The 15,588-nt window shown below is 40.8% G+C and overlaps 1 protein-coding gene across 1 annotated transcript in view; it reads right to left on the reverse strand.

The window, feature by feature from the left end:
* The window catches only part of col11a1a (collagen, type XI, alpha 1a), an 83,500-nt gene extending 70,329 nt beyond the window's left edge, over positions 1 to 13,171 (reverse strand). Inside the window, exons 1-4 of the mRNA XM_062441706.1 lie at positions 13,057 to 13,171; positions 7,545 to 7,709; positions 6,937 to 7,150; positions 3,897 to 4,059 (exon numbers count right to left, since the gene is read on the reverse strand). Of these exons, the coding sequence (XP_062297690.1) occupies positions 3,897 to 4,059; positions 6,937 to 7,150; positions 7,545 to 7,709; positions 13,057 to 13,171 (657 nt within the window). The remainder of the gene's footprint in view (positions 1 to 3,896; positions 4,060 to 6,936; positions 7,151 to 7,544; positions 7,710 to 13,056) is intronic.
* Between the last annotated feature and the right edge of the window lie 2,417 nt (positions 13,172 to 15,588).

The raw sequence follows: 15,588 nt of genomic DNA on the forward strand, positions 1-15,588 counted from the left end.
GGGGCGAAAGGTTAAAGCAGTGTTTAATTTCCACAGATGAGCTGCATGAAGACGACATCCATGTTTTGAATGATCAGTATACAGCAGTGCTGAGGTTTGTTGAGACAGATAGCTCGTTTGTCTTTTCTCTACTAAAATCCAATTACATGTTGTAATTACAAAGAGGTTGCAGGGCATCGCTGGCCAAATCAAAACACAAGTAGTCGTCACCGTGGGTCCTTTGACATACCTCTGCCCTGGGCAACATTTAGTCCAACCATACCCAGCTGTAATTACACGTCCCCATACAACAATTAGCCAACCCCCTTCAAAGTCTGTACAGTACAGTTGCCCTAAAGAGAGGAGGAGTACGTCACCAGGAAAAAGCAAAAGGAGCCTTTAGAACTGTGACAGGAAAAAGCTATCCAGGCTGGTAGACTTGTTAAACAATATACACCACAAACCAAAATCTTATTTATAGACAAGAAGCATCTTGTGGCGTGGGCACCATGGCATGAAACACCTCAGCTGAGACACACTGAGCGCTGATGAGTGTTTGCTACCCAGAAATAGGGGAAATATGCAGGAATGTATAGGAGTGTACTCAATTCAGACAGGTAATGTCAGCCAGGCATGAATAGATGGTCTCATGGCTTTGGCACGGTAGGGAGGCCTCAAGGTGGGGAGGGTGGAAAGGGAGGAGGAGGTGGTGAGAGGGGGAGAATATTCAGGGAGGGGAGGAGATGAGGAAATGAGGAAGGCCTGACGGGGCAATGAAAGACTCCCATTCATCTGAACCAGATCCCTTTGCGACGGTGGTCACCTCCAACCTGGAGCAGGTATGGCATGAATAGACTTTTATGAAAAATGCAGGTCAGCTTGTGAAAACGGAATGTCAGAGTTTAAATAAGGGAGAAAATGGTTGAAATGTTGTATTATTACTGAATTTATAATTAAATTTACTCTCAGAATCCAAATCTCTCCTACAACAGTGGCTTAAAAGGGAAATGAAAACTTAACTCACTGCTAAGACTGTGAAACTAGTGCAATGTGTTTCTTACATTTCTCACATTTTTCTTATACATACTGTATGTAACATTGTAAGTAGTAACACCACAGCACATTCTTACGCTTCCACATCTAATCAAATCATCGTGACAAAAGAAAATGGAAAGAAGTGACTGCAACAAAACTGATTTTACCCATTAATATATTTTCTCATCGTAACCACCAGCTTCAATGCACAAGACTGAGGTATTTCCTTCCCCTTTATATCCCAGCATGCAACGGGCCCTGAGGATCTCTGAGGAGAGCAGGGACAGAGAACAGACAGGAGACCTGTTCCAAAAACCACACAGAGAAGACCCTGTTGACTTATGGCTCCTATTTTCAGCCCTTCTTCCACTGGCCAACCTCTGACTGGACACACTGTTTCATACAAATACCGGCTTCAGTGCCCTCTCGTAAAATCTAATCAAATCTGACAGGATATATGAGGGCAGATCTGCTTATAAAACTTTGCAGCTAAAAAAGGTTCCCTACATTTTCTTTGTTGAGTAATATGACATAGTAATCTCCATCAGTCTGGAAGCAGGTATCAGCGACTGTATTACAAACGGATTTAATACTAATGGAGATCAGCTGAAATAATTAACAAAAACATTAAGACATGCCATCTTCTGTGAATTTACTACTGACACAGTTTAAAATATTCTTTATTAACTTGATAAATATCTCAGCATCATACTATTTATCATCAAACTGTAAAAACTTATATGTATAGTATAATGAAATCATCTCAACTCTTTCTATTACATTTAATTGATATTTCTCTTATTTGGTTGTTTGACTTGTTTGATGGTTGCTCCCACTGCATGAAATCATAGCTCTGGTTATAACATCTGCACGTAATAATGCAAATGACCTAAGCGCAGCACTAAGTCAGATGCCAGACAAAAATCTAAAGTGTGATATACTGTAATGACCAACACAGAGAGGGGGAAAAAATCTTTGTGCACACAGCCGGTCTCAAATATGCACAGCTCTCTGTTCCTGTGGCGATGACAGGGCATGCCAGAAAAATGGTTTTAAAACAAGAGCAGCAACATCAATCATTTAAACACGGCATCAGAAGAAAGACTAGTCATTCCTGCTGCCCATAAACAAACCAGCCCCCACTCACAAGCAAACACAGCCCCCGTACAGCCTTTCAGTGTCGTTTACCTCCCACCAGTGAAAACCATGAGTGTCACAACAATTCAGCCATTGTGTGTCATTATTTACATCCGCCTGAACCCATGCCGCTATCCACCTCTGGATGAACTGTGTCCCAAAGCAAAGCAATCACATCAGTAAGAGAGGGGGTAGTGCCAAACCCCAAATCCCACAAAGATACCCATTATGATGTTGTCTCCATCATTTAATATTGAGAAATGGTAAGGACAAAATTGTTGCTTATATTGCAAACAGTTGGTCCAATATCATTTTTTGCAGGTGGCATTCAATGTTCCTTAAGTGGTTATTGCTACTTATACAGTCTAGTTATACTAAAATAATGTCAAGCTGTATCACTTCCTTGACAACAGATCTTTTTTTTCCCCCCAGGAAAGACCTTCCAGATAGGAGCTATATAGAGCAGCCAGTCACACATAGCCAAAAAAGAAGCAAGACAGGTAATACAAAAAATTTAAAAAAATGTCCCCCAACACTGAATTCACTTTTTCAATTCCCAGATGTTGGACTCTCCCAGCAGGACATGAACTATGCAAACAGTAATAGTAAATATTACTGTGAATAGCTGAAACACTCATTCATTCATAAAGTGTAAAGTGATATTTTCCCATTAAAAATAGGCAAAAGGCCTATGGGTATGGGAGGACTTAGATTTTTGTATTAAACTAGACACAACCTTGGCACCTCAAACCATACAACTGACCAACTATTCAAGCACAAGTCTTTTTTCTGTACGGCCAAGTTATAGGCAATTACAGTGTGTTTATCATCTCTCAATCATAATGACCTGAAATTCAAAGGAAAGCTAACATCATGGCTGCCATTAATCTAATCAAGTCATTCATTGGTTAGTCACTTCAACCACATCACTTCAAACCAATGCAAACAGTCAGATTACAAGTGAATCTGAAAGGGAAAAAAGTGCTGTTTTTTTGGTAAACCCCTATTGTGAAGCTGCAACAGTGAGCTAGGGGTTTACCAAGAGAAGTGGCTTCGGCGGCACTAAGTGTCTCTAATTACAGGGTAAAGAGAAGCTTTTACAAAGGATCTGAGAAGTTTACCAAAAGCCCATGTGTGCCTTGCAGAAAAACTGAAACAAAGACACAATAATGATGTACAAAAGGTGGCAAGCTAACCACAAAGACATAGCTTGGGTGACAATCTCACAAACTATGACAACATGCAGTCATCATTTTAGGATTGATCTCAGCTCAGTAGCCTAGAGGCCATTACATTACCATATATTTAATATCATTGTTTACTGGGATTTGTTGATTTTTTGGCTTTATTCCATTGGAGTGACTTCAGAAGGCTTAAAAAGCAGGAAATATACCCTTCAACATGCCTGTTTGAGAAGAAAACTTCTCCAGTGACTCTTCCTGGATCAAGTATAGCCACCAATAAAAGGCCTTAGATGTACATATGATATCTCTAAGAACTTCCTTATGAAATCAGAAGAATTGATGACCTCCAGATCAGTCCTGGTTTCTATCATCTCCACATTCCTTTTTGGCAGCATCAGAGAGGGCTAGTGCTGCCTTGATGGGACTTCAGCTAAAACCCTGTTTGGCAAAGTAGTTCAAGCAACGTTTTGACAGAGAAGGAATGCAAAACAAACTAAAGCTGTAGTTTGTAAGACAACTTTTTGCACAAGCAACTCAATTCCACCATGCTGAAAACTTTACCTGGAAAACCTCCTCATCTTGAATTCTGGTACCGAACGTGGTAACGCCGTTGGTGCTGATGGCAGCATGGTCACTCCTGAGGAGAGGCTTGGTGATTATCTTCTTACAGTCTACAATGATGGTGACTGTCTTCTTCTCCACACTGATTGCCACACGGTGCCACCTGGTCAAAGGAAGATAGAGAAGGGATTAGTAATAAAAGAAGCCACGGTCATTCGGTAAAGGAGTCGCCTAATGTTTTTAAATAACTGAGAGATTTTAGTTACTGTTGTGAATATAGGATATTTTAAGGCATTGTTACTGCCCATTGTGAGTCTAATTACTGAAATCAGGCTGAAATGAGAGTATGATGTAATATAAACAACGTGCAAAATTGGGACACTAGGATTATAATCCACTTTCAATACATTACAACATGCCTAAAGGAGAAACAGAGTGCTAGAATGCTCTGTTGTACAGTGCAATTCATTACAAAAGCAAGTGCTGAAAGCAACATGAACATCAGAATTATGTATCATATGGATGAATCTACAACACCCATATATGCAAAGAGTTAAGCGAGGTCACACGTGAGTCTGACACCTCCTTCTCCTCTGGACCATTTGCCACTGCACTTAAGGGCTATTGCATACCAGGCAGCAGTGGACCACATTCTTGCCCCCACACTTTGGCCCTGTTTAACACGGGATTACACTCATTAAACTCCAAACTTAATCCTCCTTCTGGGTTACTCGGCATGACAGACATGGTGAACATTGTGGAAAGTGTGTGTCAGGATCCGGGAAGGCCTGCCTTGCCAGAGCAGGAGACACATAGTCAAAACATTGTTCTGAGGTGGAAGATGAGACTTGGCACAACTGTAGCTCAAGATGGAAATACAAGAAGCATTTATCACAGGTACTATCATCGCCATGTATCACATATCTGATCACTTATGAATTAATTTCATTAATCTTATGATCAGAGGAAGAAAAATGCTCAATTCCCTTGAACGCAGTGCGATCATACACATTTGAGGACGGGTGATGGAGCTTAGAGCAAAAAAAAACATGCACTCTCAAGGCTTAGCCGCACAGCAGGAATGGATTACTTGTCACCTTATATGGCACGAAAACCAAAGTTGATTTAAATAAATTTAAACAATTTCTCAAACTTTTTTGGGTGCGTTATGATCAGAAGAAGAAGAGTAACATTGTATTTGAAAGCAAAAACAACTGTAAACTTGATCTTGTAAAAAGGCCATTTAAAGAGCTTAAATAAGATTAGACCAACCGTATACAATGTGCAGCTCACTAAAAATCCTCCCATTCACCTCCCCTTCCCTTTCAATAAAGGATAATGCTCTTTTTCGCCTCATCAATATCATCATTGTGCCTCGCTTTTCAAGCTTGGCGTACGCTTCTTAGTAACAATGGATAACTGCATACTGTACGCAGCCTGAGCTGTAGTCGCTAAAGATTTAGACAAGGCCTGAAACTGGAATGCATCCAGACCAAGAAGCGTTAAAAATCCTCTACAGAGAACATTGCCCCTTAGACAGTGGGTCACAAAACTACACACTGGACAAAACAGCCTTACAAGACTAACACAAAGCTGGCTGGGAGTGTTAACTCTTTCTCTTTGTTGCAACCTTCACATAAAGCAGTTATTGCATACATGAGACTTTTAAGAGATTTACTAAGGTTCCTGCCATCATAATAATTGTGTACATACTAGATCTCATCTTAAGTCCATTTGGGTCACAAACATATCGTGACCGGGCTATGACTCTCTTTAAAAGCTCAAATAACAAACTATCCTCACGTAACATACTCAGCAAGTAAAAAAAGAAACTCACAATGTTAATAACATTGGAGGGCACCATTAAATACTATTAAAAATGATGCGGTTCCCAGCTGCAGCCTATCTGTTTATTTACTCCCCCCTTAACCCTGCACACGGGCTCATGTCAGCTAAGCCAAAGCTCTGAGTGAGAATTCTGGGATTTCTGAACCTGGTAGCAGATAATCAGGTTTATGCTAAAAGGTTAGAAGCACTGTTTCTGGTTGGGTGAGGTAATCCAAGGGGGTAAAAGGGAAGTTAAGGACAGCCCCTTTTCCCTCCTTCCTTTCCCCCCTCTCTAAAATAACAGAGGCAGTGAGTTCATGGATGAGGTCAGGCTGCCCATAGCAGTCCCTGCTGTGCCCCAATAATCCAGTGTCTCCCTGTCTCTAACCTGTCTATGCGCCCACAGACCCCTGATGAGATGGATAATCCAGTGATGAGCACCTGTGGTGCAACAATGGAAAGATCTGGGTTGTTTTCTTTCTTTTATTGAGAACAAGTCGGTGGAAATCAGAAGGTGCTTTAGAGTGTTTGAATAACTTCTAGTTATTTAGTAAATGTCCCTGAAATCATTCCAACTTTAGAATAATGACTCATGTATACTACTGGGAATTTAAATACAAATCAAAACACTGAATAATCCATGCCAGTCTCCCATTAACGACAACCTATTGATCAACCATATGACAGACTATATAATCAAAAGAAAGCACCACTGATAAGCCAGTTATTCATTTTTTAAAGAGCAATATTTTCAGAACATCTGTCTTGCAGCTACTTGGCCAAACTGTATCAGCTGCAAGAGCTAGAATTATAATATATGTACAGTACCAGTCAAAGGTTTTGACACCTTCCCAGTCTGTTGAATGAAAAGGGTGTCCAAACTTGTGACTGGTACTATATATGCTGGGTTACCCTAAATCACAACATCCAGTGCTACAAACTGGCCTTGATTATATAAACTATACTAAATTCTAAGTCTGTCATGTTGAGTTCAACCACAGAGAAGCCGCTTGTGATTTTTTCTTTATTTTTTCTTAGAGTACCTTCCTGAGTCGAGTTTATGCTAATCTTGGTATGCTCCTTGAATTAGCTTGGTCTTTTCTCGTCTTTGCTACAACACTTTCTTCTGCATCAACTTCAACAGTGCATGTAAAGGTGTGCAGGTGTGTTTTGAAATGGGATTGAGTGAATGAATGTTCGAGATTTGACTTACTTTCCGTCAGCAAGGTTGAGAGCACTGAACAGAGGGTAGTCCTCCGGGGCTGGTTTGCCAGTCTGATCCTCATACAGGAAGACAGGTGAGCGTCCCACTTCCACACCCAGCTGCTGGACTCTCTGCTCATTGTAAATGGACAGCAGGAAGGACTGGAGGCCGGACTTGGGGCGCAGTGTGGTCAGGATAGAGAAGTCCTCAGGGAAAACACCTCCTGCATGACCAAAAGAGGAGGGATGGAGGAGATAGGTTAAAGGGTTACAGTCATTGTGATAAAGAACACTCTAACATGAAAAAAAATATATTTTTTATCACATTATATGTTTTGGTTACTTCCCACCCATGTCACTGATGTTTACAACAATATGATACATCCAATTAAATAGGTGGTTAGCATTAGCAGCAAAATTATAGTGTCACGGCTGAACCGACAAACAGCAATTTCTAATAGACATGTTTGCTGGGTCTTGTTAAAAGTGTCAAAATTCAATTCAGATGAAGCACATTCACCAAGCGTTCAAAATGCACTTTGGAAACACAAATAAAACACACAAATGTATAGAAATGATTGGATTGAAGGGGGTTTAAGACTGAGAGATATATCTTACCAGGGAATAGCTGTGTGGTGGGGGCACTGATCTGGACCTGCTTGGAAACTCTGTAAGCTGTGTCCGGCTCCGATGCTCTTCGGTTTGTGCAAAATCCTGATGTTTTCGTCACTCCTTCTGGGGTATTTTGAAAATCTAATACTTTTAGCACATCCACTGGCTCTGCTGTTCAGGGAAGCAGATGAAACATCGGTTAGGTTATAGCATTGTTCTTTTTTTTTTATAGGTAACATTTGGTGTAATGGTGTTCTTGGCTAATCACATTGGTCAACATAGGAAGAAATATGCTAAGAATGCACACCGAACCGCTAGTTAATCAGGCATCTGAATGGCAAAAGTGAACATAAAATGCTGATTGTATCCATGTGTTTTATTTATGGTTGGTTATATGGCAGTTTTTCTGCATTTTAAATACATGCATGTGTGTGTTATATAAAAGTATTAACAAGTATAATACCATGCATTTTCTTGGCTGATTGTATGGGTAAATTTCTCACAGATCTGTACATGATTGTACTGACAGCAAAGATTAACCCAACTTGTGCTGTAAAGCAGAGACTCCCTCATCGTGATCCCCTCACATACTATTACTGGTTTCCCTATGTCTAAAACATGGCACATTTGTCACAGAATCACTGACACTTATAATATACCTATACCCAATGTATAATTAACTTACAGCTCACAGGAGGTCAATACACTGACATCAAAAGGTTCCTCTCCTCAAATAACATTTTACACAAGTAACCGCCCAGTGAGCCACAGGTATCTAAACAGTTAGTTTAGGAAATGCTGCCTTCCTGTGGCTCTGCAGGTTCATCTGACAGGAAATATTTCTGTCAAGGATAACCAAAGAGCATAATGAACAATGTGCCAACAGAGATCTGGTTCTGTAACACCTGGGTAGATTTACCTTGATAAGAGTCTCCAGAGGCTCTCAGAGTTTTCTATTATTTTCAATCTGATGCACTTTACATAAAGGAGCCTGTGTGGTGCCCATTGAGACCCACAGGAAAGCATTCTAAAAATAATTCTTCAAAAAAAAACATCTCACTATATAACATTCCCTTAGTGATTCTGAGACCTCACTGTAATGTGGGCCATTTGGGACATGTTTTACTATGAGGTCTATCAAAAAGTAAAATTCATGTGAAATGAGATTATAAACATACCATATTTGGTTATAAATGTGGTCTATAAAATTAAAACAGGAGGTCACTTCACTCCACAAAGCATAGCAATGTCTGACTAAAACTGGCAATACAATGGCAGACTGTTAAATGCAATAACACTAATCTGTTTTTGTAGGGTAAATAGGCAAGCCAAGGTGTCTGAAAGCATCAGCAAGCTTTTTCTAACAGCTCCAAATCCACTGTTTGGGTTGGCATGTAGAGGTCAAAGCTCTCTGAAAGTTTCTTTAACTTCTTGATACGAGGGGGTCTTTAAAAAATGTCTGATGTCGCTCTCAAGAAAAAGCAAATTCAGAGCCTGTTCCATACTGCTCAGAAAAGCATGTGGTTTGGGTACAAGTCCCTGTTTCAACATGAATCTACTGAATATGATTTGTGCCACGAGCACTGCTCATACAGATGGTTTGCGCAAGATCACCAGATAGACAGTGCAGATAACACTACTATTTGAGCTCATCATTCAGACCTAGTAGGCAAAAATCTCAGGACTTTCATTCTTATGGATGGCAAGCAACAAAACACATTGAATGAATATTTAAGTTGTCCATGTCACTTTATCATGCTGAAAGTATTTTCATATAAAACGGTCTGGCCTACATCTGTTCTACGTATCTTCCAGGGCCAGATGCACTTCATGATGCAGGCAAAGAGGGCTGGTCTGCTTCAATCGGTGGAGTACAAAACTATCATCAACTATATGCAATCCAAAAAAGCAAACATTCTAGGAAGAAAACATTACATTTGAAGAACTCCACCACTAAGCCAGTTCACAGCCATCATCCATTTTTATTCTCTCAAAATTACATGTTCCCCTCAAGAAAATGTGTGTGGCATGGCTCAGTAAGAATAATGAGCATCTTAAGTGTCAACCCAACACAATCCAACTCATAACCATTTAAACAGATGACAAAGAGGAAGCAATATATTATAGAAAAGCATCAGAAAAAAAGTAAGTTGAGAGCAAAGTTAGCACACTGGTACTACGAGGAATGCCATCACCGAGGACAACATGGCCTTTTTTTGCAGCTAGCGAGGATGAACCAGCTACTTACTTTGGAGACTGAACTGAGGACCTCATTGTGAGCTCCTGCAGAGCTGCTTTCAGTTCAAACTACAGGACTCATGTGTTCCAGATGTGGCAATTTGGCCAGGCTACGACCCTCACACAGAGGTGCTGAGAAAACGTCAATACTGGCCAATCCATTAAGGAGGCCAAATGAGTATGTACAGGTTTTAAAAGAGTGCATCTGATGAGCTGGTGTGAGTTTGCCCTCAGGGCTATGCAAACAGACCACATAGCTACCAGCAGAACTCAGGTGGTCTGGAGGGATGGACCTTCCTAATAGACTGGAGGAGAGAAAAAAATTCAAACCAACCCTAAGAGGCAACACTGCCGCTATTGCTCAGTTACCCGATCATCCAGACATCATTATGCAAATTGTAGAGGCATCGGGGAGGGAGGGGCAATATGACACATTACCATAACACATAAATCAACTAATTTGATATCATCCCTGTCATGTCCACAGGTGTTAAACAGTGCAAACAGCATGTTTCAAGAGATAACGAAACACCATTCTCAGGACAGAGGCCAAAAGAGGTCTGTCTCAGCTGATCCCTTATCGTAAAGTATGTGAGACCTGAGCATTCTGGTGTCTTAAATCCCCCTCCTGCTGTGTCATTTTCAGCCCTTACACCTTTACAGAAATGAGAAATTGGCTACTAAATGGAGGAGGACCTTTTCACCTGCTGCTCCCTGAGACTCTAATAATATCTTCAGTCAGAATGTCTCTCTCTACATCCCCCCCTCTCCCACTCTCCTTCCATAACTTCCACCATGCTGTCGGCTAAAACAAGACGGCTTTATGCTGGTGTCATACCAAGGAAACTGCACTGAGACCTACCCAGTTTTTCAAAGCATTTTTTTCCTTCTACAGCCCCCCTCCTCTTCCTTGAGTTTCCTCTCATTAAATCCCTTTACTGTATGCATCCATATGAATATCAGAGCATGTAATCACGTAGTATTTAAACCTTTTTAAGTAAGATCCAAATAGGTCAGGTAAAAGCTAGAGAGGTCTCTTGAAAACCACAATGGTTGTGCCCATTTCAAAATTTCAGTTAAATTTGAAGCTAGTTTTCCAGCTGCTTTGTGTGGAAGGAAGAAGAAAAGCTTATCTCCAAAAGATCCAGCATTGACTATGAATATGTGACAGCTTCAGTAGCACAAAGGTCCAGCAAGGAGCTGATTAGCTGATGTTCCAGCTTGAGCACATTAGGGAGAGGACATTAAGGAGAGAGAAAATGCTAGCTTTGTCTGCTGGAATGCACATCTGAGCTTGCGCCCCGGGGGCTGAGAAAACGTGTCTGTACACTGCTAGATGGAGAGGGCACCCTGCAGAAACTGCCTCGGCTGCCATAAAGAGCACAGAAGAAACTGACTGACTGAGACCCCGGTAAACAGAGCCTGCAGCAGAATGCTTAGGATTTTTTTTTTAAAAAGAAGCAGGAGTCGATGAGTTAGAAAAGTACTTCAGTGCAGTATCTTCTGAACTAGTGGGTTGCAATTTCAGTGGGTAACAAATGACTGTAAAAGGAAGAAATGTGAGGTGGATAAATGGACAGAATCATGGTTTATGCACTGTAAATTGGAGTTTCAATTGAACTGCATTAACAATTACTTGTTTATTTCCTATTTTTCTCTGATTATTTGATTAAAAGGGTTGAGATATTTGCCCCCCAGAGACAATGAAACATTGTATAAATCAATTGCATAAAGTAGAAAGAATACATACAGTATATCTTATTTTAAAAACAATGGTGCCTTTCACAGAAATTGAAATGATAGAATAGAATAAGATTGTCACTGTGGAGATAAAAGATACATCCTAAATCTAAATCTGTATCTGTAATCAGTTATGAAATCCTTACAGAGTTGGCGTAAGGCCTATGTATTCCTGAACCCTGTGACTTGTGGCCATTATGGCTGCAGGCTAGGCCCATACGCAGGCCTACTCTTTGAAGGCTCCGAAATCATAGGGAAGTGCAACAAGGACCATCATCAAATAACTGCTCAGTACTTAGAGGGGAAGCATTCCCACCGGTCACACAACACAGCCTTGTCCTGCAGCCGACCAAACATCTAAGTGCAAAGTTGAGGGGAAGAGCTGGGCACTGGGGGGGTTGCACAAGCCAACTCTTGGCCTTCAGTGTGAACCAGGACAGTGCGGAGATAGGGTGAACCTGCCTGACCACTGAGCCCCCTGCAGACGCACAGGGGCTTTGCGCTCTGCACTGACAGGTCTGAGATCCACTAAGGCCATTGAGAAAATGTATTTTACTACATGTTTATTAACACATCAATGCTGAGCAATACACACCATCTCTAATGTCTGCAGAACTTGCCGTGTGCCAAATAACCGTCAATTAATCATTCATCCTGGATAGTCTATGCTCCAACTCCCATAGGAATGTATGCTCTGCATTCATTTATGAAGAGGTGGCATCTATATGTTTGTAGGCTACTATGAATCAGCTCAAATTAAATATATCTATAGCTCTCTAAGATACTGCACAACTTAATATCAATCTGACAAGAGATATCAGATTACATGTTAATATTACTGGTATTGGTGGTAAGTTAAATTGTTATCAAACTAATGTGTCAGACAAACGTCCAGTTTCATCTGGCAGAAGAAATCCACCCTGCTAACCATGTTCACATCCACCTAGCGGACCACAGTTCAAGGATAGAGAGTTTTTTCAGCCTAAGTGACTCTTAAAAAGCGAGGAACACCGCTCTTCTCCTGAACTCTGCAAGCACATACCAGCGGTTTAGGATGAATTTAATTAGGCGAGGTGTTTCATCTTCAGGGCGGACGCTTTCCATTGATGCGTAAAAGTAGCCCGCGGTAAATTGTGTGTTAATGAATATAGTGTTCACAAAAATATGTGCAGCTGAAGAAATTACCCCCCTGAGAGCAAGACCTGTCGAAGTTACCTCTGGAGTAGTGTTTAACAGTCCACCTCACCACAGTGAGCAGAGTAAAGTTTTACTGTACTTCACTGAGCTTTTTGTTTGGTGGCTTCCAAACACTCTGCCGCTCAATAAAACAGGTACATATTAATCACGCTTTAATGTGACTACATTTGTTGAGGTGCGAAGAAAACACACGTACCCTACCTTTGCCTACTATTATGTCCAACTAAATCTGGTAATCCCCTAATCTCCATCATCAATTACCAAATTTTAAGAGCGACCGCCACTTCGTTCCCTTTCGATCAGATAAAGTTCATTATAGACGTTTAGCGGCTAGTATTCTTACCTGCTGTGACAGTGGCAGCATGTAGAACCAGGGTTAAAGTGATGAATGCGGTTAGAGTGGAATCCATAAGCCACCTTTTCGTTTTCCACCTTGTGGACCACCTTTGCATCTCCATGGTCGGACGCCCACAAGTGAATACAACTTTTGGGCGACTTCAGGTGATTTTTAATGACGTCCCTTCCACAAATCCCAAATGATGATGGAAACTGTCCTACAAAAAAGCCATAAGTGGGAGTTTTAGCCTCTTCTCTCAGCCACAACGAGGCCCCAGATCCTCCTTTCCAGTGCCCAGCCTTCACAGTGAAGGTAGTCGGGCTTTAACCTACACTCACAGAGTGCAGCCGGTACACTTGGTGCGTCCACGAACAGGAGGGCTGGGCAAGCTCCACAAACCAGAGCCACGATTACAGGGGAATGACAAGGGAACCAGCCCCCGATTAGCAAATCACGGGGCTGGAAATTCTCCTTCGGGTCCACCCATCAGCTTTGTAATGCGCCCCCAAGTCTCTGCAGAGTGCGTGTGAGGAAAGAGGGAAAAAACTCTGACAAAGTTGATAATGACCTGGGAATGATGAAATGGCAAATGTGAATGCAGGATTTTTATAAAATATTGATAATAATACAGGTTGGTTTAATAAATTAATAAAGTTACAGTTAATTATTGATATTATTTTTAGGAACTATTTTACGCATACATTCTGTGATCTATCTATCTATCTATCTATCTATCTATCTATCTATCTATCTATCTATCTATCTATCTATCTATCTATCTATCTATCTATCTATCTATCTATCTAGATATAGATATATACAGATATATACATATATATAAATAGATGGATAGATAGACACAGAAACAAACACACACACACACACATTCATTATTCATAAAAACATATCAACAATCGCACAATCACAAATAAACCTACAGCAGGCTGAGCTTAATTAACTAGACACTAGTGCGATGTGAGGGAATCAGTGCAGTGGTGTATGACTGTAGAGACACTGGATTTAATATTGTTGTAAACAGTATGTGTCACACTCCAACAATCCAAATTGCTGGCAGATTAAAAATACAGAGGAAAATGAGAATTTTGATCCTGGCAGGTCTCATAGAAGGGTGACAAATTAAAGGAAGTGAGTAAATAAGGGGAGAAATGTAACATGCAGATGCTGACTGAATGTTTTAGATGAGCATGAATATTATCTCAGTCTGGCGCCTTCAGATACCAAATCTCAAGACATAATGAAGATTTTGGCCCAACATGACTAAGACATTAGTTTTTTATCCTTTATTTTGACACCCATCTATACACTGTATGCACTGAAGAGATAGCAACATATATAATGTATATAATTAATGTATTGAAGATCCTCAAACAGTAGATGCTTATTTCTTTTCTCATTTTGTTGTTTCTTTGTTGACTGGCTCTATGTTTATTGTGAATTATTTATCATTTAAATGTAAATATACTGTATTGTGTCAGAGTTTCTTTATCACTGAATAGGTACTTTATACAGGGTTACTCTACTTTTAGGTGCTACCTGCTTTGTTAACTAATGGAAGTATCTGCCAACAATGTACGATAACTCCACTTGTTCCCAAATGATCCCCCCTGTTTCAGCAGTTTACTATAAATGGCTGTTTGAATATGCTAAAACAGATTAAGACAAGTTGACTGAAGCGCACTTTTGGACAACAATACGGCGTGATTGCAGGGGGGTGAAGGATTCCAGGGTTCCTCATCGAATGGCCTAAAAGCAGGGGTCAGTCCAGAGGACAGTTAGCCCCTTGTATCTCTTGGCTCACCCCAGTGAAGGCATGGATCCTGACCAGGCTCTGTCTGTCAGCCAGCTCGTCCTTCCCAGCCAGCCAGACTCAGCCTGTTTCCAGCCAAATAGTATCAGATGCTCATCATGGATGCCCAGTGGCAGAAAGCAGAGCCATTTCACTGGGACGAATTGGTGTCTGGGCAGAGAAGGTTTTAGTTTGTCCTCTCATGGTTCAGAAAGCAGGGGTAAATATTCCCATAATGGGCACACGGTTCTTGTAAAGGTCACAGTAGTCCATTGTAACAGGGATGTGCAGAGAGCCCAATATTTTTATGTGTATCTGTATTTGTTGTGAGAGCAACAATATTTGTATTAGAATATAATGTGGAGATAGGTGTTACAATCCTGTTTTTGTTTTCATTACACTTCTAATTTGAGAATATTAAAGGGTTAAAATAAGTGTTCTATAATAAACTGCTTTGCAAAGGGGTGTTTCCACACTGGGTCTCAAACCCCAGTCTCCAAGAACACAGAAATTGACGACACTTCGCCACGTCATAAATCCTAACCTATGTTTCACTCTGATCACAATTACCTCCCATGTATACATTTTTACAAAGCACCAAACCATAAATTGTTTGACAGTCTTTACTTTAAATAGTCAGGTTTCCACTTCAAAGGAGATTTTAGTGCAACGGCGGTCTGCAGTGGGTGATGTTAGGGTGATAGGGGCAGATGCTAGCCTCAGGGACCGTG

The sequence above is a fragment of the Scomber scombrus genome, chromosome 20, assembly GCF_963691925.1.
Source record: "Scomber scombrus chromosome 20, fScoSco1.1, whole genome shotgun sequence".
Taxonomy (NCBI): Eukaryota; Metazoa; Chordata; class Actinopteri; order Scombriformes; family Scombridae; genus Scomber; species Scomber scombrus.